This window comes from Vitis riparia, chromosome 2, assembly GCF_004353265.1.
Source record: "Vitis riparia cultivar Riparia Gloire de Montpellier isolate 1030 chromosome 2, EGFV_Vit.rip_1.0, whole genome shotgun sequence".
Lineage (NCBI taxonomy): Eukaryota > Viridiplantae > Streptophyta > Magnoliopsida > Vitales > Vitaceae > Vitis > Vitis riparia.
Window position 1 is genome coordinate 14372476 of NC_048432.1, and position 22353 is coordinate 14394828.

Below are 22353 nucleotides of genomic sequence, written 5' to 3' on the forward strand. Positions count from 1 at the left end.
CTGTACTACTACTACTCCTAGTCGCAAAACAACTGTGTGGGGGCGTGGGCTTAGAGTTAGACTGCTGTCTGGGCTTGTACATGGATTAATACCCATTATCAAAATCAAATCTTTTAGCAGTTTTAGCTCATCCCCTACGCGGCCATTCATGACTCTTTGGTCGACGTGTGCCATGGCAGCCTATATACTTAGCTATCTAATTTATACAATAGACCCTAGCATAGTTATATATATCGCTCTCTCTCTCTCTCTCTCTCTTTCTTACACTATATATAGTGACAGAAGACCAAAAACCACGGTGACTTTTCTCAGTTCCCGGTGAAAACAGTAAAAAATTGTGGAAGATGATATATCAAGGTTTGAAGATGAGCCCCTCTCTCTCTCTGAGAGTGCTATGGCTCATCACTCATGTTGTTATTTTGGAGAAATGGACAATGCTGCTTGTTTCTTGAAATGTGCCGAAGAAAATTACAAATACAAAAACAATAAAATAAACTCGGGTCACGAGACCTCTTTAACTGTATGGAATAGCCAATGACACCAGCGTATTTATATGACTGCCCCTGCCAATTCAAGATTATAGGGTGAGTGGTGTGTGTATAGGAGTTTTGACTCCCCCCAATAGGCCTCCGCCACCTTCCCCTCCCTCCCCCACCCATCTCATCCCATGATTTCTGGTTTCATGGATTCCGCAGCCAGCCACTTCAACTTTAATTTAAATAATTTGGGCCATCATTCCATTCAAGTTTTTTCGTTGATCCATCCGCTCAAAACACTTTTCCAATCTCATTTCCCTCAAAACATTTTTCCTTACGTCAAGGCATCTTGCTTTCCATTCCATGGAATCATGAAAATACGATAAATACGGATTACGGACATCGATAATTGGGTTCTATGAATATATAAAAAATATTAGTAAAATATTTAAAATAATATTAAAATAAACAAAAATACGTATATTATCATAATTATCAAAAATTTAAAAAATTAATTAAATTCTTTTAATATATTTATATTTATTTATTTTAAAAATTAAAAACTATTTTTATTAAAACATGATTTATTACATTTTAAATAAAAAATTAAATGGATTTACATAAAATATTTTATTTCTAAATTTTTATTATAAATTTATGGTGGTAATTTTTTGCTATTAACATTCATTTATTTAAATAATTAAAATTATGTTAATAATTAATTTTATCAAAATAATTTTAATTTATAAAGATTAGAATTTCATTAATTTTTTATTTTAGTCATTTTTGAATAAATTTATATATTTAATATATTAAAATAAAAACATTTAAAATTAAAAAGATAAATATAAAAAATTTAAAAATAAAGTGATGGTAATTTTTTAAAACAAAATTAATGAGATAAATATGAAAAATAAAATAATAATAATATATATTTAAAATAAAAGATAAATTAGAAAAACAAAAATATATATAAACATATTTTTTTAAAATATAATTTTTGAAAAATCAATTAATTCGCCACATGTCTGTGTTCAGACTGAAAAGTGGGTGATTTGTTTGTCCAAAACCATTATTTTGTTGATTTTTATGCAATCGATGATTGATAGTCGATTTCATTTAATATTTTTTATATTTATATATATTTTAATAAAAGATAATTAAAACATTTTTTTCATAACAATTCTCAAAAACATATTTTGAAAACAATTTACGATGAAACTTGTTTTTACATCTTTTTAAATTAAAAAACAAAAAACCTTTGTTGAGAATAATTATCGAAAGTAACCTTTTAAGGACTGGATTATAAGTGAAGATGCAAAGGGCTGGATGTGAGATTATGGATGGGGATTCTAACTTTTCTGAGGATTGAAAGGTCTTAAACCAGTTAGGTGACCATAAGTGTACGGTCAACTCTGGCTGCATCGGGATTCGCAAATCCTGGATGTCCGTACATATGATCTAACGGAGATTCCGCCAGTGCTCACAATCCAATGGTTCTAAGGTTGGGCCTCCCAATTGATTATATGTGATAGGCCTAGGCCCAGATCCAACCAGTTTTCATTAGAGACTGAATCAAGCCAGCCCATACATGTCAACCCATTCTGTGGGCTTGGCCCAGAATGATAGCGTGGGGTTCTCACCTTTCCTATTGGATGTTTGTTTCAAGGAAAAAAATAAATCTCCAATAATAATAAAAATAGAGAACGTAGAAAAAAGTGAGTTTTATCTCACTAATTTGAAAAATGATTTTAAAAAATGTAGGTTATTTTCTCCATATTTTTTAAAATTAGTGAGTCAAAACCCATTTTTCTCTATATTCTTTATTATTATTATTATTTGAGTTTTTTTTTCTTTAGGACAAACATCTTATAAGAAAAGTTGAGACATTTTTATATATTTTTTTTATAAACAAACATCCTACGAGAAAAATGAGGTAGTTTAAAGAGTAGGAGCATATTCTTTATTATTATTATTATCATTATTATTTGAGTTTTATTTTCTCCAAAAACAAATATCTTATAAGAAAAATTGAGACTTTTTTTTTTCTATAAATAAACACCCTATAAGAAAAATGAGGTAGTTTAAAGAGTAGGAGCACTAGGAATGATGAAGCTCGTGGATTGTAGATAAGTTTGGATTTCATAGGAAATAAGATTTGTGCTTTTTTTCTGAGTGTATCGAGGATTTTTTTTTAGAATAAGTTGAGGTTAATTTCAAATACTCTAATTATTTGGAACATTTTCTTTGTTTTTTTTTTTTACTTTCAATTAAGAAATAGAAGTACAAATAAAATGTAATATATAATTGTTTTTCAAGTAAAATTATTGATGTCATGATTGGTAGCGAAGAAAATCTGAAAAGAAAAAAATTTGAGCCTTGGTAATTGACATTTTGATGAATATCAATTTGTAGACCTCTCTTTTTGAACTAAGAGACACTTGTTTTCATTTTGATTTTTGCTTTTCCTATCCGCACTTACCGGCCACCCGAGAGTGAGTTGGGCATTTTATCTGGGAAGATGACTTTCATAAGTGAGCAACCTGCATGGGACGCATGGGCAAGGACATTGCTACCTCTACCATGTTAGTGGTTAAGATGGAGACATTATTTGAACGGGAGCAGTGTTGTAGAGGGTAAACAATAGAGCTAGTGGAGGCTTGGACGAGAAGCAAAAATAGAGTGACTATTGGCGAGGAAGGGAAAAGAAGAGAGGAGAAGTAGAGTTGCAGGAGGAGAGAACTGGGTTTAGAAGGAGGAAAAACAGAGAGGAAGAGTCTTGAAGGAAATAACATAGGTATGATTTTTATAAGCTGTCTGTTCTTTTGTTTTTATACAGTTCCATTCTATTTCTTGTGTATATTGAGATTATATTTTGATGTCTGAATGTGAGCATTAGAAACTTTTGCATATTCTTGTAGAATTTGAGTTTGTTTATATGCATTTTATGTTTGATTCCCGGTCTGTTTCTATGGCTCTATTTTAGGACTCTATATGAAATATTTACAATCATTGTTCGTGGTTTTTCCCTTATGGGGTTTTCCATATAAATCTATGTGCCCTTATTTTATTTTTGTTTTTTATTGTCTAATTCTCCTTATTTTGTAACAATTTTAAATTGTTTTTCAATGGATGAAGATAATATGGATTTAAAAAAATTGGGATTCTTTTTTTCATATTTTTTCAAAATAACGGGTTGAGACCCATTTTTCCCATAAAAAAAATAAAACTATATTGCTTCTTTCAATTGACTAAAATTAAATAACAAGATGATTTTTTTTCACATGAAAATTCATTACAATGATTTCGAAAGAGTATAAACATTTCTTTATTAAATTCCTTCATAAAAAATGTCATAATCCCGTCAAACAAACCAAATTTATTATTTCTATCAAAATAAACCACAAACATTATTTTAATGTCAAATAGTATTTGCTTTATTCAATAGAAAACTTTTTTTTTTTTTTTTTCAAATAAAGATGTATGTGATGATTTTGGAAAATATATTTCTCCTTTGAATTTCTTTATAGTCAAAATTCTGCATGTAACTCTATGCTTTAAAAGAACTTAACTAAGAGAGTGGTTGATAAATCAATTTAATGACTTAATAATTTAATTTAAGTCATTAAATAAATTAAGCATATTCGATAAAATAACTTAACATTATAATTTAAAATTATTTAGTTTTAAATAATAAGTTAAAATAATTAACCTATTATTAATTCCATATCCTATTTATCTCATTTACTCCATACTCACAAGGTTATATTTTAGAATTATTATTTCATATCATAACTCATTGTTTATAATAAATATTTTATGGTTATTTGTAAAACGTTTTTTTTTTCTCTCTCAGAGAATTGTCTCCCTCGAAAAAATCGAAGAGAGAAATTTTTTTTTTCTTATTTCCTTAAATATAAAAGAAACATATATTCTTATTTTTAAATTAAAAAAAAAAAGTCATTTCTCATAGTTTTTCTTATTTTTCTTTCTGAAAAAAAAAAAAAAAAAAAGTTAAAGCTCTTGTACTATGAGAAAAGAATGGTACTTGTAATTTCATTCATAACTTGAGGTGAGAAAATTAATCAATGAAACAACCAATGAGGATTCTCAGCATTTTAAAAAGTAACTCGAAAATATTTATTTTTCATCATCTGTCATATTTTTAATATGAATATCTTATAAATAAATTTTGCTCAAAATTAATGAAAATAAACGAGTTAAAATTTGTAAGATAAATATTAACAAAAATTTATGAAGGTAAATGTGTCAATACGATGATAGAATAAATTTTAAGTTAATTTTATCAAACAATCTTAATATTTAAAATAAAAAATAAGTAATAAATTTTAAATTGTTAATTAAAACAATTTAACTTAAAATAATCAACTTAATTTATTAAATAATAAGTATTAATCTTTACCAAGCAGCCAAAGCTTTGCAATATAAAAGTTCAAATTAGCTTAGGATAAATTGTTTTAAAGGTTTTGGTGAGAAGGTGAACATGGATAATTGGTCAAAATTTAAATTTATTTTGATATGTTTGTTGACAATTGACAGACAAACTCACCAATTAAACTTGTTGTTTAATGTGACCCAGGCCTCCAATTTTTTCAGGCCAGCATTTAATCAGATTGAATCCAATATCTTATAGATGATAATTGTTCAACTAACAGTTCTGTGGAGGTGATTCTGAAATCATAGGATTCATCACCAAATTCCAGCCATTTCCTGCACTTTCTTGTCTTTAAACACACGGGACCACATGTGCTTCTATTCCCAACGCCTTAACTTCCCACCTCAAGATTTTCTTCAACAGGACCTACCTTCACCACCACCTCCCACCCCACATTCAAACCAACTCCACCCCAATTTTAAATCTGTGGGTGAAGGTGGATGAAAAGTTTTGTGACAAAAATTTTGATTTCAAAGGTAAAAATGAGACCAAAATATGAAGTAATGAAACTTAAATATAGATATGATATGTTCAGATTTATCACACTTTTCCATAAATATTTTTTCCATTGTTGAATTCTTTTCTAATAAATATTTATTTATTTCATTAATTTCATATGAATCATTTCTATTTTTAACAAATGACAATGAATTAATCATAAAACTTTTTCTAGTTCCGTTTTTTCAAAAAATAAAAATAAATAAATAAATAATATTTAAACAACTTCTATTTTCTTTGCAAATAAAAACACAAAATAGATTAAACTAACATGCTAACTTCTTTTTTTTTTCTTGTATAAATAAATTTCTTTAGGTTATGTTTGGTTCGTAGAAAATATCATAAAAAAATAAAATATAGAAAAATAATATTATCACATTCAATTATCCTATAAAAATATAAAAAAGAATCAAATATAATTAAAAATTTATGCATTTTTAAATTATTTAATCTATATATTAATGAGTTAAAATTAATCAAATGAGTTTAAAGTAGTAAATATCAATACGATTTTGTTACTTTGACTCTATTTAAAAAAATAATAATAATAAAAAAACAATTGTTCACCTTTATTATTATCATTTTTGACTTTTTGTCTTTATGGTTTGGCTTCATTTTGATAGTAAAAATTAAGGTAACATGACGAGGATGTTAAAGTCAAACATGATTTTCTTGCTTTTATCACTTAATTATATTGATTAATTTTCATCTTTGATAACAGTAGTTGTTAATATTAAGAAAGATGGCTTGTTTGGAATTCTATGATGTATTACAAGAGTTTTGAAAAGGGATTGATCGAATACAACATCTCGAATACGATGGTTGTTCCTACAAAGCTGACATTATTTTATTAACACAAGAAGTTTAGTTTCGAAAGGTATCGATAGGTATAGTGGGTAAGGTTTACCTGTCTTGCTTACCAAGAGTAAGCTGGATCAGTACTAATTGATTAAGACAACCTCCATGAATCAATAAGGCTCCTAATATATGAACGTGTGACCCAAAAAGTTAGAAATTGCCTAGCTAGTGGTAGCTCAAAAGGATGCCTCAACAATCATGAGATCAACTGGGATTAGACAGTATCCAACGATGGTCAAGGCTATCTAGGAAAAGGGCAAGTTTGTACGTCCCCTTACCTTATTCAGCACTCATCCATTAGGCCTTGTGCCAGTTGGTCCCTGTCGGTTTCTTCTTCACAATATCACTTACACTAACTTGAACTTGAGCGTCAAATAGACATAGTTGGGATATCCAAATATCAATTTTTTTTTGCAGGAGTTCACCAAGCTGCAGATGAACAATTCATGTGGACTTCAGCTGAGGAGTTGTTGAGCTCTCGCCAAATGACCAACTCAATCCAAAAGTTCGTCAAAGAGGCATAGTTGAGGCCACCCAACTATCCTTTTCTGCAGAAAGTTTACCTCGATGCATAAGTATGATTCATGAGGAAATCAGTCGGCCGAGGAGTTGTTACTTGTTAGAGTCGCCTCACCATCAACTCTAACCAATTCAACGTTTTCCCACTGCCCTAGGCCATAGCTACTTTCCCTACAAAGGATAGGTACATCATATTTCACGTGCAATTTTCAGGCATGGTCCACATCACATCCCTTCAAAATACAAATTCAACCACTATTTTTACTTAACAAATGTCCTAAAACAGATCCGTATTTGTTTTTTTTTTACTTAATTTTAAATAAAATTAAAAATTAAATAATGTTTAATATTAAGTATTAAATTATTTAATTTTTAATATTTTATTTTTATTAAATATTAAAAAGTGTAAAAAAATCAATAAATTTACTTTTAGTATTTAGAAAAAATTAAATATTTAATTTTTTAAATTCAATTAATAAGTTAATAAAAAATAAAATAATAAGCGTGTCTTAAATCTCAATGTAAATTATTTTCAATAAAAAATGAAAAAAACAAATATAAAGCGTAAAAATTATTTAAAGACATTAAAGTCAATGATTATTAAATCTAACTAAAATATGAAATATTTATCGGAATATATAAAAGGAAAAAAAGAAAAAAAAGAAAAAATTCAAAGAAGGCCCTTTGTTTTGTAGAAGGAGCCTAGCTTGCACGGCCGGAGAAGAGATTTGAATTAGCACTGGGAAAAAACCTTAAATACATGAGAAAATAAAAATTGAGGGCATTGAGTTGTTATCCTCTGCAACCCAACCTATATGGTTATCAAAGAGGCACATTCGTTGACCCAAAGCCCGGACTCAAATGAGGGCATTAAAGTCATTTGAGGAGGTTGTCTGGTCATGCGTCAGGTTCCCATTTGAGCAATCCATACAATTTTATATAGCAGCGGGTGTGTATCTTGGGAATGGAGAAGCATTGCATGACCTTCTCACCTGAACGCCTTCGTAGAGAGAGAGGGAGAGAGAGAGAGAGAGAGCGTGGGTGTTTTAGGGAGTAAAAGCGAGCATTGGAGTTTCCTCCAATTGGGTTGGCATAATCGCCCCTCTTTCTTCTTTGGGGCCTCCGAAGATTGATTCTTTTTGCTCACCAAATATCTATTGATTTCTCTCTTTCTCTGCATTCCCATGGGCTCTATATACTCATTTTTTACATCGTTGTTTTTTCATTTATGAGATAGAGATCCTTTTTCCACTTCGTCTTCTCTGTACACTGATCTTCTGTTCTAAGAGCTGGTGTCAATGGCCAATGCATCTGGGTTCTTTTCTCCTTCAGTTCCGAGTCTGAGACGGAGGGTACAACCGTCTATAGGTCTTTACCGATCTGGGTTTTGCTTTCCGGCGAAAATCAGCGAAAGGGTGTTCTGCTCCAGCACAATTGAAGGTGCGGAGAAGCTTTCCCCTTCTCAATCTCGGGTGCCCAGGTGCGTTTTACCTTTGATTTCTTCGTATTTTGTTGTTTTGTCACTTTAAGGTTTTGAAATGGGCGCAATTGGTTTTTTTTTTTTTCAATTTTCTAGCCGAATGGGTGTTCAATGCCATTGCTTTGTAAAGCTGATTGGTTTTTGGTTGAGAAGACGTCAATCTTATTTCTTGATCTGAACATGCAGGTTGTATCGATTAGGCTGAGCTTGTTTGAGGTGTCATTTTGAAGCTTAATGGTTTTTCATTGTTGATCTTTATGTAGAGATGCCTTGTAGAACATGTGGGTCGATAAAATGGTATTTGATTTGGCCTGTGAAGTGGGTGACTTGATCTTAAGTTTGCATTTTATATATGATGACTGTTATAGGCAATCTAGAAACAACGTGCTTGACAACTTCGGTGCTGTGCTGTCTACTTATTGGTTTCCGGAGGCTTGTGCAAAGTTTTCAATTCAAAGGCTTGTTTCTTTGTTGGGTTTGTTGCTTGTATTTTACAAAAGAAAATATGCTAACTTGATTATTGATGGATGTTTATTAAGGCGAAATTTTATTTTGGATAAATAAGTTAGAAGCACTAGCTATCTCCAATTGTCACCTGGTAATTTGAGAAACATTTCAAGAGCAGTTAAGCGCATGAAAAGTTTAAATGTTAGCATAGGTCAAACACTCTGTGAAGTGTGGTCAATCATGATTCTACTAACAGAGTTGTGTGGGCAAAGATTGTTCCAAATAGTGGCTAACAGCCATAATAAGGTGTATTAGTTCCTAGATGTATTGATGAGGCCACATTGGGTTGTAAGTCTATAAGAGGACTAAAGATGGAAGATTTGTAGGAGAAGCATATTTTGGAGGGGAATGTGGCTAGATAAGCTTTATTGGAAAAATGTTTCAGGTTTATGGGTTTTTATGATGTTTCCTTCTTGAAGTTATGGAATTTCAAGAGATTTGATCTTATGAAGGTAAGGAGAGCTCCAAGCAGAGCCTAGTTGGAGACATGAGCAGATGCTACTTCCGTCTCCTTATCTGAAGGAGGCAGGCATCGAAGAGGTGTCTGTTTTGCACCAAAACATATATGGAATTATTGCAGAAGTTTTGTCCAGCAGATATAAGAGATCATTGCCTCCTGTTCTTTTCATTTTCATAGTGCATTGCAGCTTGCTGGAAATGTTCTGGACAGTGAATTAACATCCATGAATGTGTTGGTAAGAGGATCTAACAGATGTAAGGGTATTCTTACCATCACTCTATTCTGTCCTTTTTCATCATCCTCCAGGGTTTCCCAATAACAGGCATCTCAAGTTATGTTTAAGTTATGCATGAGCCAAATGTTGCCTTGTCTTAGTGCCAATCTTGATTTGTGACCTATAAGATGCATCCATTTAAGTTCCAGCAAAAGCAGTTGATGAGAATTGCTTCAGCAATTATTTCCATGAAGACTGTATGGTAAACCTGTTGAAGGGTCATCAAACAAATGCATATTCAATTTCAGTGGTAAATAGAAGTCATTCCATCTTCCAACACCCTTAAATATTCCTTACATGAAATAGAATTAATATTCAGGTATTATTAAGAAATGTAATTCCTAATTACAGATTGCTAGATGGTGCTAAAGTCGATGGACAATCCAAGCATAATAAAGATGACAGTGTTTTCCTCACTAGTACCTTACTTCTTTCAAGTCTGCTTCACAAATCTATGCCTGAAATTGTACTTTAGGCTTGCTTAAGATTTTCTTCACATATTGACAATTAGGAATCTTTGTGGAAATTATTTGATGGTTTTCTCCTTTGAAATTCCTGCTTATTTTTTTCCTATATATTTGATTTCTTTGAGACACAGATGAGTTTCTCAGAAGTTCTCTCAAGGTAGTTTTTCATGATTGAATCATGGTTTGTCATAAGAAAACTTCTTACAGTACAAGGTTATTAGTAGGAGAAGCAAGATGGATTTTTGGAGCAGTAGTTCACCTATAGTGAAGATTCCTTTAATGGTCAAAGTACAAGCACCATTGCCTATTATCTTGACGGTCATGAAACTGTTTCCTTCCTGTGTTCTAAATTGGATGTGAGTGGGAGATGGGTCAAAACAACAAGGGAACAATTGCACATCTCTAACAAAATATCTTGAGAACAAAATATGCGATCCCATGAAACAATATGGGAGGAACAATAACAGAGAGATTTTGATGTGGACAGGGTCACTTCATTCCTGTTTAGGGCTTGTTTTGGGGCACATGGCTACCCTGACATGTCATAATAGCGTTGAGATGGAAGATCCCTATCTTCAGTGTTCTTTTTTAAAGTTAGTGCTTTTACTGCAAACCTATATTTTAAGATCCTCTTCACCTACAAACAACTGAATATTTCCTAGCAAAAGAAAATAAGAAAGAATTGTTGGGGAAGGATGGATATCTTAATTAACTGGTCCGTACCATTCCTAATACCTGGATAGAAGGTGGTGACAACTACAATGTTAGGTTTCATTTTTATTGCAGCTAGTTGAATGAAATAACTAGAAGGGTAACTTTTATTTTATTATTATTTTTTTCAAAATAATAATAGATGCTTTTGATAATATGAGAGAATTTAGTATATGAAGGCTCTAAAATATTCTAATATGGCAAAAGTGGCAGATAGGTTATAATCTTCTTAACTCTATCTTTTTTTAAACAATAAAAAAATAAAATAAAAAGGAATGAGACTTTAGCATTTAAGTCAAGCTATTGTCATTGTTAAATGACGTTGGAAGGAAAGAAACAGAAGAGTGTTTAACGATGTTGAGCAGTCCGACCAAACAATGAAATTTGTTTTTTATATACTTTTGAGATCTGGGCTAGGGTATATATAAAGGATCACACTTTGTTATTATTAGATTTTATAGATTGATTGAGCTTAAAGTAAGGAATGGGTTTTTTGTTCCTTTCCTTGAGCGCTACTAGGCATTTCTTTTGTATACTTAGTGTGTATTTTGCTATGCCTCCTTTAGGCGCTTTTAGTACATGTTTTTCCCATTTGCCTATCACAAAACAAACAAATAAATAACTAAATAAAACTGTTAAAGGTAGGAAATTGGTGGTAATCTTATTCATGTACTATGATTTGCTTTATCATATTCATATTTGCATGTCCATCAAACTGAGATGTACCTTAGTCGCATTTGAAATTGCTTTGCTGTTGTTTTTTGTTGTTATTTTAGCACTCATAGGTCTGGATTAGCTGTATCTGTGTGTATATTATTTTTCTAATTTTGCGTATATGCATGGATGTGTACTTATATGATGGTAACTAGAAGTTGAGTGGAATTTTAGAGCTGTTGCATTGCTTTTGAAAGTTAAGGCTTTATATCTCTGTCACTAATTTTTTTTTGGGATTCTTCAATCTTCATAACCTTAAAGTGAGGCAGACTTGGGTTTTGAAAAGTCCCTTAGTTTAATCACGGTTTACTCACCCTAAACCCTAACAGACCATGACCAGGCCCCTGAACATGCATGCTATGTATTATAAGCTTGGGCTAGTCATTAGGCATCACTGATGCTGATTTTTCATTTATTTGACTGGAATGAGACTAAATTGGAAATGGCTATCTTTGAACTTGTTCTCCCTTTTCCATTCCCCTATTCTGAAATAATTTCTACAGGATTGTAAGTAAAGGCTGCAAGCTAGTTGGATGTGGCTCAGCTGTACCAAGTCTTCAGATATCTAATGATGATCTTGCAAAAATTGTTGAAACTTCTGACGAATGGATATCTGTTCGCACTGGCATTCATAACCGACGAGTTCTCTCAGGTCAGTAATTCTTTGTGGTGCTAATTAATGCCAGGAATTTGGGTTTGTGAACAGTTCAAAATTGCTTTGCTTGCCCTGAGCTTTGCCTGAGGTTGAATGCAACAAGTCTCAGAATCTGAGTCCATGCCTTAACAAAGCTGTTTCACCTGATAAGTCTGTGCCTAGCTAGGCTTGGGCTTGGATTTGTTGAAGCTTGGCAAATTGGTCTGATTGAGGATTTAACTTTTTCTGACTTCATAAACCTGTAGTTCTCAGGTTTGGGCCTAAATCGCCAAGATCATATCTCTGGGCTTAGTGTATCTGGATACACCCAACTTTGACAAACCTAGGCTGATCCAAATCCATCTCAATACTAACTCCCCTGAGACAACCCAGAGAAAGCTACTTCCTAGCTCTTTTTCTGGCTTCTGTGGGGTTCAAATACTAGATATCAGGAGCATCAGTACCTGCTGAAAATGTTCCAGGCCAAAATTTTGTTCTGTACTGTAATCCTCAAAGTCCAAAAGGAGGCATGGTTGGGTTTGCGCCTGGTTGACTTCTTGTGAATTGAGATGTGCAAGAGGGGATTCATCTGATGGTGGTACAGAAGAATCACCTAAATTTCTGGACCATTTTGTTCTAAAGCTCAACATGTAGTTTTTAAATGCCGAGCAGTTTTTAGAATTCTTTTGGTCTTATATTATCTGTTACATTGTTGATTTCTATATCAAATAGACAACAGGTGTGTGCAATCTAAAGTTATCTCTTCAATTGATTCCTATGTCACTTGAATATTTGAAAATGAGTGAACACATGTTCAAAACACTCTGTCAAATATAGCTTAGAGTGTAGAAGAAGAAATATTGGACATGATGACAATTCAGCCATTTTCCCATGCCCTAAGATTCAGAATTAGAACACCTAGGTGCACATCTGAACCTGACATGTGACCCAAGCTTGTGTAACATTGTTGACTTTAGCATGTTGGAATTGTTTTTCCATGAATGGTATCCTAAATGTACAGATAATAAATAGCTTCTGTTTTAATTGTACGTTGACAGGGAAAGATAGCTTGACAGCTTTGGCTGTAGAGGCAGCGAAGAGGGCTCTTGAGATGGCACAGGTTGATCCAGATGAAGTGGATCTGGTCTTGATGTGTACATCTACTCCAGAGGATCTTTTTGGTAGTGCTCCTCAGGTATAAGACTAAATAGCTTTGGTAATTGTCACCACTCAAGTGAAAAGATCAATGTAACATCAATGTACTTGCAGTTGAGCTGCATGGATGTCTTCAATACATAGAAATGAGTGGACTTTTGAGTTCTAAACGCTGTTGCATTGACATGGACATGGGAAACAGAATATGACAATTGTCCTTCCTTAGGCCCTTAGTGGGACTTCACTAAGGACTTCATTGGCAAACTCATTTTCTGTATTTTCTAAAGCTGAAGCTCTTTGAGAAATCAGTAGCACATTATAAGGACTGAGGATTCCAATACTGGTTTTCCCTAAAATAGTTGTTGCTTAGAGCATTTAGTTAGCTATATTCTTTCTGTTCTGAATGTAATCATTATCCATGCCATAGTTGAAGGCTTCAATTATTTTCTGTAACTACACTGAGCTAGTTTGAAATACACAACTTGGGCTTTACTAACTCTTAAATCATAGCTTGATCTTCTCAAGCGGATTATTAATGAGCTTCACACCTTCTGGGAATACACTTCCAGATCTTCATCTTCAAAACTCTAATGTTTTCCACTTCAGCTTCCATCTTCTTATTCTAACCATTCGAGTGCCTTTTTATGCTCATGTTCTTATGTTTTGTTTCATATATCAGATCCAAAAAGCACTTGGCTGCAAAAAAAATCCTTTGGCTTACGATATTACAGCTGCATGTAGCGGATTTGTGTTGGGTCTAGTCTCAGCTGCTTGTCATATTAGGGGTAACTAGTTTGTTTGCTTGGCTGTAGTAAGGTTCCCTTTCTTTCTTCCGTGGTTCATACAACTGAACTCTACTTGTGCAAATTGCAGGCGGTGGGTTTCATAATGTTCTTGTGATTGGAGCCGATGCTCTTTCTCGCTATGTTGATTGGACTGATAGAGGGACCTGTATTCTCTTTGGGGATGCTGCTGGTGCTGTACTGGTTCAGGTAGTGTTCTTTAGCATTAAAATATTTATAGGAAATATTTTGTGTATTGATAATAAATATATGTTGGAATCTACTATTCTAGTTAAGGGTGGTGTGCTTCTTTTTTTGTGTGTATGCATATGTGCATATGATTGTCTGTTCTACTGGGAATTTTCCAGGTTGTCTACATCTTGATAGCTTTCGTCATAAATATTGTCACTAAGGGCGTTAGAGTTTATTAATACCTTCCATCAACTTCTAGGATCCTTTACTATGAACTCTACCATAAGGCTTCCTCATAGAAATTTAGTAGCTGAACAGAAGGTTTTGGTACATGTTTGTTTCTTCTTAGTGGGGAGTATTTTACTATTTTAAACTTCTTTACATTTACATACTAATGGAAGTTTATCTTGATGGACAAAACCAAATAGTTATTGTCCTCATTTATAATAGAAGGAAGCTCATTCCACGTATGAGAAACATCAGTACAAGATTAGGCAATACCAAGGCTAAAATTGGTCTCCTTCCTAAGGAAATGGCCCTCAAACTTCAAAGGTTCATATTTGAATAGCCTTACTGTATGAAATGTTAGAGACTATAGTATGTGTACATCTATGATGCCAATTTCACATTGACTTGTAATGAAGCTGAGAGTTACTAAAGTTTTTAACTTTTTATTACTTTTTCGTGATTAATCTAGTGTGTGTTATGGTGATGATGATATAGTTCTTAATAATGTTTGTGGCATCTTTCATGTTCTTGTGGTGTTTATCATGCTTTGTTAAGTATCCTTTTTTCTTTCCAGTAATTCTCATGTTTCTTCTCAGGCTTCCCATTGCCTGATATTTCTTTCCTTTTTTGCGTTTATTTTCTTCTTTGTTACCCCTTCTTATCCTGTTTATTTGTTTTCTTTCTGCTTGTTTCCTTGGTCATTGAAGGAACTGCATTAATTCTGTTTAATTTGGTGTCAATTGTTATGAAGTTTTTGTATACCATGCTATCAAAGTGTTTGTATGATATGGGATGAATCATCTTGCGTGGCCGATTTATTTCCAACATGGAAGCCCCAGCCACACACCCAAATGCCCAGGAATTAATAAATAAATAGAGCATGAGATTTCTTTCATTTTGAAGTACAAAAGCCTAATAGCCCATAGAAATGGCCATAGCCAGATAGACAAATCTCCCCCACACAATTTGATTAAGCATGATATCATGGTTGTGTCTAGTGTCCACATCACAAATGAGACCATCATATATCAAAATTAGTGGGTGAAAAGAAAAAAAACTTGGATGGCTCTCATCTGTGATGCCAGGGTGATAAATAGTCTGAAAGTTATCTGGACCTACTTTTCTTTGATACCAAACTTGGTCCCAAAGAATTATTAGAGCAATCTAAAACACTGTTTCTTGAAAAAATGCCAACAATATATATATAGATTAATCTTGTTTTTTAAAAACCCTCAAAATGGAAAACATAATTTGTGAAATCCATAGGTTTCACCTGGAGTGAAATAGTTTGCCTCTCGGGACCTGATGGAGCTTTCAGTGATTTTTTGAGGAATTGGGAAAGAGGAAATTTTAGTGACATTTGATAGGTAAGAACTGGGATAGGGTTTCATTCCTCTTAGCCTTGTGAAGTTCTATCACTAAAGAATTTAAGGGAGTCCCCTTAACATCTTGTTATGGGCGATTAGATATTAATAATGCCCTTCCCATCAACCATGGGATTCTTTGAACTTGTTGTGAAGGCCCGATCCAGAAGGGAGAGAGAAGCTTAAATTTGATGGATCTTCTCTTGCAAACCCAGGTTCATTGAGGAATTAGTGGTTCATTCAGGATGCACATGTCCATTTTCTCCCTTTTTAAGCCTTCCATAGTTGGATTTGGTTATTAAAGCAAAAATCTTGATGATATTGGAAGGCCTGAAGGAAGTGTCCTACTTGGGGTTTAAGAGATTCCATTATGGAAGGGGATGCTTTGGACTTGTTGAATGGACCAGTCAAAGTAGTTTTGGCTCCTTGGAATCTCAGCCAATTGTTGTGAAAGCCTAGAGATCTCATAGCAGCCTTGAGTGTCAATACAAGTTTGGGTATATGGAAAGCTAATCAGGAGGGGGAGCATCTTGGCTGAAAGGGAAGCCACCACATTTGAAGAGTTAAGCCACCACATTTGAAGAGTTGGAGATGGAAACGTTACCTTCCTTGATTTGAGTTGATAACTAGAGTGGGGCTTTCTTTGTTGTTTTTTCCTCTTCCATTAGGAGTTGCCATTGAGGAGGCCTTTGGTTGGAAGGACTATTTGTCCTTCCTTTCTGATTTTATTGTTAATAGTAAAATTCTGTTTCTGGTTTTTCATAAAACAAGAGGGAAAACTCCAGGAAAGGCCTTTAAATGTAGGATACATCTAGTTCAATGGAAAAAAAAGGATCAGGAAATCTCTGTCCAAAAGAAAGAAAAAGAAAAAAAGTAAAGGAAATGAGCTGAAGCTGTTGAACTTGATTGTCTAATCATATGTTTTGATGACATCTTAATGAATAAATTGCATAACAGCTAAATAAGGTCTATTTTTTTTTAGCCTATTGACTGATGAAAGACACCCCAAATATAAAAGGAGTAGCTACTTCTCAGCTTGCCTAAGAAGCTTAAATTGTTAAGTCATACGACTCTGCTCTGGCAACAATGAGGAGCCAGATTTCTGATACCCCTCTGTGGATCTATCCTCCTGAAATGCCAAATGGATCCATAATTCCAAATTCTCCTTATTTCTTGTTCCAACATTATGGTAATAACTTCAGTTACTAGATGTTATTATAATGTGGTTTAGTTCTGCAAGATGAAATGTAATGGATGCTTCTTTAGGGTCAATACGTGGGTGTTCCATACATCAAACCTGCTTTCTTTGTATCTGCAGGCAACCAAGAGGTTTAAAAGAGGATAAGCACTGGAAACTCAAACAAAAATCATGAAAGGATGTGAGTCAAAGCTATGGAATTAGGATTATATGACGATGATTGCAAATGCTTGAAGCCATGTTCATCATATATTCATCCTATTTTTGGGGCAGTGGCATCCCATATGGGTTAGCCACTTTCCAGCCTTTCTAAAAAGTCTGGAATTGTGTTTATCCAAGTGCTGATGATATTGTCTGGCTGCAAGAATGATAGTGGGGATTTTCCATTATGGAGCCATAGACTCCCTACATTTCCTGCTACAAAAATATAAATTGTACAATTTAACAAATATGTGTGTTGTGATCTTGTTCCCTTCCTCAAGGTGAAGTGCCATCTATGTTCTTTATGACCTCAGCAGCAATCAACCCACATAAGACCTATCCATTCCTTCTATTTGGGGGCAAACAAAGGGTCAGAAAGAGGATAAGCACCCCAAACTTTGAGTTCTTTTTTGGGAATTGTCTCTTAGCCCTATCTATATTTTTATGGAACAAAAACTCGACAACAGATTTCCTAGATCTTTTCCATTGTGACACCTATAATTTGTCATCTTTGTTGCTCTTTTTTTTTTTTTTTCATCAATCAAAATATCAAGTACCAGTTCATGCTTAGCACCAAATCTGATCTGCATTCTTTGTAAGGGAATATGACTTGGTTGTTTCTTAAATGCAATCCTTATCTGTTTCTCTTCCAAAATAAGAGATTTATACCAATCGAAAATGAATTCTTGCTGCTATGCACTTACATTACCATCATTCTGCAGGCCTGTGATAGTGAACAAGATGGTTTATTTGCTTTTGACTTGCATAGCGATGGTGATGGCCAAAGGTATGTGCTCTCTTCTTTTCAAGTAAAAATAATGTGCATCTTTTTATGAGCAATAAGGCTGGAGCCCTTACCTGCTCTTTATGCAGGCACTTAAATGCTTCAATGAAGAATAATGAAACAGATAGTACATTGGGTTCTAATGGTTCAGTACTGGATGTTCCCCAAGCACGCTCCTCTTATTCCTGCATCCAAATGAATGGCAAAGAGGTCTTTCGCTTTGCTGTTCGGTGTGTGCCACAGTCTATTGAGTCTGCCCTTGAGAAGGCTGGTCTCAGTGGATCTAACATCGATTGGTTACTGCTCCATCAGGTATAATTGATAAAAATCTACAAAATAATTATAGAACCTTTTGTTTTGACTTAAAATTATATTGCTCAATCATTTGGTCAACCTTGGATGTCCACGTCAAAAATTTAGCTGATTGAATGTCATATATGATCAGCTTTAGTTTATTCTTTCCCTTGTCTTTACTCTTAACCTTAATGATGAGTTGTCGAAGGGTAAAGTTGAATGGTCAGATAGATTGATTGTCAAGTTTAGCAGAATATGATATTTTAAATGGTTCTCAAGAAAGACAGATCTCCTTCCCATATGAACCTTTGGCATGTTTAATGACCACTTAAAGAAGAATGATTGCTAGTGGGCATTAGAGTAAATATATACTGTCAATTTGCAGCATGATCAGCAGAAAGGTGAAAAATATAAACACCTTGGTTATTTACTTTTGACATGGTGATGCCTTACAAATATAATTCTACACTTGGTTTTTGAGAAAGCTATGCTGCTTCATTCTTGAGATTGATTGAATCTACTAAGACGAACATGACCCTGTGACTTGGGGAACACCTCCAAGCAATTCTTGCTTGGTTTCTCTCTAACAAGGCCCTCACTTGAGTTCATATATACATGTTAAACCTTGTATTGATGTATTTATGGTGACAGTAATAAAAAGTAGTGGTAAATGCAGGCAAACCAGAGGATCATTGATGCAGTTGCAACGCGTTTAGAAGTTCCACCAGAGCGGGTCATATCAAACCTGGCTCAGTATGGTAACACAAGTGCAGCATCCATTCCGTTGGCATTGGATGAAGCTGTTCGAAGTGGGAAGGTACAGTCTGGCCATACTATTGCAACTGCAGGTTTTGGGGCAGGTCTCACATGGGGTTCCGCCATTGTTAGATGGGGATGAACCCCTAGGTTCTCCTAAGAATTCCCAACATAGAGAAAAATAGTTATAAATTGCTGTTTCCCAATTCTTGCTTCCTATTCCATGTGTATTGCAGATGTTTCCAGGAGGTTTTATTCGCATAATCTTTCATCAGCTCTCTTTTTAATTTATTTGGACATGTTACTGTTTAGTTTTGGCAACTCAATAAATTTTATTCTTTTTCCTCATCCACAAATTCCTTCCTTTCTTTTTTCTCTCCTCTGAGTCTCTGCTTCACAACTGGATAATGACTGGTGTCTCAGAAAGATGGATAATGACTAGTGTCTCTGAAAGATGGTCTTATTTTTATTGCAGCATTGTGCAATAAAATCACTCCATCAATAAATTAGTAGACTCAGACAGTGAAGTGGGGCAAAGCTGGTGCAAAATTAAATGATTTGTTATGAATGAGCTACAAAATGTCTCATATCCACTGCAACTTATCAGTGAATAACTTAGGAAGAAGTGGAAAAACAATAGCAACAACTTCAATAATTACAGCAGCAGGAAGTATAACAGAATTCTCAGATCATTGAAGTGAAACTTTTTCAAGTCTAGATTTGATCCTACCGATAGTACCATCAACAGCAATATCAAATGCATCCTTTCTGGTCCTCAACCCCAGTGAACTCCCATGCTTCCTGTAGAGAATTTTTGGCATCAACTCCATAACTTTTTCTCTCATTCTCCTCACTTCTGCTCGTGGTATGCCCATCAACACATCCAAAATCCTCTGTCCACCGAACACCACATCCTCCTTGGGTATAAACACTGAAAACTCCCCAAACTCCTCCTTGGGCAGATGCCACCCGTACTGAGATTTAGCTGTCAAGTCCTCGAAGAAAACTGGTATGCAACCAGCAAGAATTCCATCAAAAGTAGACCTCCTGGTGGGTGTGTCACCTGGAGGCTGCAGGCAAAAGCTGGCCTGCAACATTGGCTTCATGTACCGAATTGGGTCGTGCTCGCATATCCCATTAGAGCAATCCACAATGTAACACAATTTGGAGTACCCACCTGTGATTCTAGTACTATTTTCAGAATTGCTACTATTGTCGCATTCACTTCTAATGCTCCGGCGAATATTCGGCAACAAGGACGTCCCTCCTCCGCCAGCAAACAGCATCAGCGTGGTCCGCCGTGAGCGGCGGACGCGCTGCACCCACGAGTCCAGCAGCACGAGGCTTGCTGGGTGAAACGACGTCGGATAAGGAATCGCTTGTTCCTGCCACGGCCATGGCCGGGACTCCAATGTCAGCACCGTTATATTATAAAACTCCGGCAATTCCAGAAACGAAGTGCCCCATATCGGCGGGTCATTGTCAAGCGATTGCGAGAAGTCCCAGGCTGGGCGTGCCAAAACTGTGAAATGATTGTGGCCACCATTACGGCTCCACACCTCCGGTGAGTCTTGCTGCAGAAACTCATACAATTCGAGGCCGTGCTCGAAGCTGGAATTGACTTCAGGACCAAAGAGGTACCGAATGGCGTCGATGCCGCCATAGTAAGGGAGGAAGATAGCGTCGGCGGCGCTGGGATCGGAGGTGAGACATGGGTATTCAAGCATCCGTCGATGGAAAACGAGCTCAAGCATCAAAGGATCGGTGCGGTACCAGCTATGAGAATTGTTATGGGTCTTTTGGCCGAGACCATGGTTGGCTAAGTAAGGGCAGAAGTCATCAAAAACAGGGTATTCAGAGCAGTTGGTGAGCAGATCAAGATTGAAGCGAGTTGGAAGCCGTCTGATGTGGATCCAGCGGTTGGTACACTCCGGAGCATCTGGGTCAATAACAGATTCACAAAATACGAACTCAAAGAAAAAAAAGAAGGCGACCCAGATAAGAATTCTGGGTCTGGACGCCATGGAAAAACTTCAAAAAAGAAAATCTGGGTTTAAGGGAAGAGAGATAAAGAACAAGGAGTATGAGGATTGAGGAAAGAGAAAAGTGCAATTCTCTCAGTTTCAGTATCAAGGTATCACCACTACAGTCCCCTGGGTATCCGGTGTTTTTTCACTGTAGATTTTTTATAATCCTAATTCACGCTGGAGATGGATTGAAGAGGAATTTTCCTTTGTTGTGTTGTGGTTCGTGAATGGAGAGAGAGATGGAAATGGAAAACGGAGAGGAAAAGATAATTAACTGTACAACCCACTTGTCATTTGTGGGAAGGTTTGACCCACCATTGTCGGTGGAGGTAGCAACGGCTCTGCGTGACTCCACCTTTAGCGGCCCTGATTCTCACTTTTTGATCAAGCCAAGAGCCCTTTGCCCACGACTTTGTCTATATGCTATATTTACAGCTAAGATCTTTCACTCTTCGGAGGTAGAGTTAGATTTTATATATTTATATATATATATAATTTAATTATTATAATTATTATTATGGATACTATGGGATTGTAATTATGACTAGGGGTTCACATATTGTGTGACGTGTCATGTCTCTCACCATTAAAAGCATACGAGGAGTGGCAAACAGTTAAAATAAAAAAAATAAAAAAATCTGGCCAATGAAAATCAATCACTTGGGGGGGGGGCCAGTTACCGACTTTTCTAGCATTGCGCCTGTTTCAATTAATTCCGGAGGGTAGTTATGTCATTAAATCCAACATATAGCTTGGCCTACATACTATTTTAAAACGATTCTTTCCCTTTTCTTTTTTTTTTTTGCAAAATATTCGCACCACTTTTAGATAATCCTCCCAAAATCAAGAACCCTCGGTTCGTCCGAGGTAAGCTGCTGATCTGCCTGAGATGAATCCGTTTGAATCAAAATAAGCTCATCTGATACAAAAGAAGAGTAATTTCCTTCTTTTTGAATGTCAGCCTAAATGAACAGATCAAGCCAACTGAGATTTTTAGATGAACTAACCAATACAACAGATTCCAAGTATTGAACAAATGAATAATCACACTCCGTGCCTAAGCAACAACCTATATGACATTTAGGTCTAAAAGTTAATGTCTAGTAATTGTTACACGTAATCAATGACATTGACAAACATAAATACATAGTTAAATACATGGTCCAAGGCTCTTATTCAATAATGATATCAGTCAACGGATTTTGTTTGGTGTGATTGCACAATCCGCTCAAAGATGATGATGTTAACTCTTGCTAAAGCTTGATTTCTGTCTTGATGACAATTATCATCACAAAAAATGTATGAATGCACCATCAGC

The 22353-nt window shown here is 34.8% G+C and overlaps 2 protein-coding genes across 2 annotated transcripts; one reads left to right on the forward strand and one right to left on the reverse strand.

Moving 5' to 3' along the window:
* Nucleotides 1–7743: 7743 nt before the first annotated feature.
* On the forward strand, nucleotides 7744–19356 carry LOC117931559 (3-oxoacyl-[acyl-carrier-protein] synthase 3 A, chloroplastic-like). Its single transcript, XM_034852538.1, has 8 exons — nucleotides 7744–8287; nucleotides 11924–12072; nucleotides 13113–13249; nucleotides 13889–13994; nucleotides 14083–14201; nucleotides 17897–17961; nucleotides 18048–18270; nucleotides 18929–19356. Exons 1-8 carry the CDS (start codon nucleotides 8106–8108, stop codon nucleotides 19148–19150), a joined length of 1203 nt encoding a protein of 400 aa, XP_034708429.1. The 5' UTR covers nucleotides 7744–8105; the 3' UTR covers nucleotides 19151–19356.
* Nucleotides 19357–19545: 189 nt separating this feature from the next.
* Nucleotides 19546–21332, reverse strand: LOC117931549 (probable xyloglucan galactosyltransferase GT19). Its single transcript, XM_034852528.1, has one exon. The coding sequence runs from the start codon at nucleotides 21030–21032 to the stop codon at nucleotides 19698–19700; it is 1335 nt and encodes a 444-aa protein (XP_034708419.1). The 5' UTR covers nucleotides 21033–21332; the 3' UTR covers nucleotides 19546–19697.
* Nucleotides 21333–22353: the final 1021 nt, after the last annotated feature.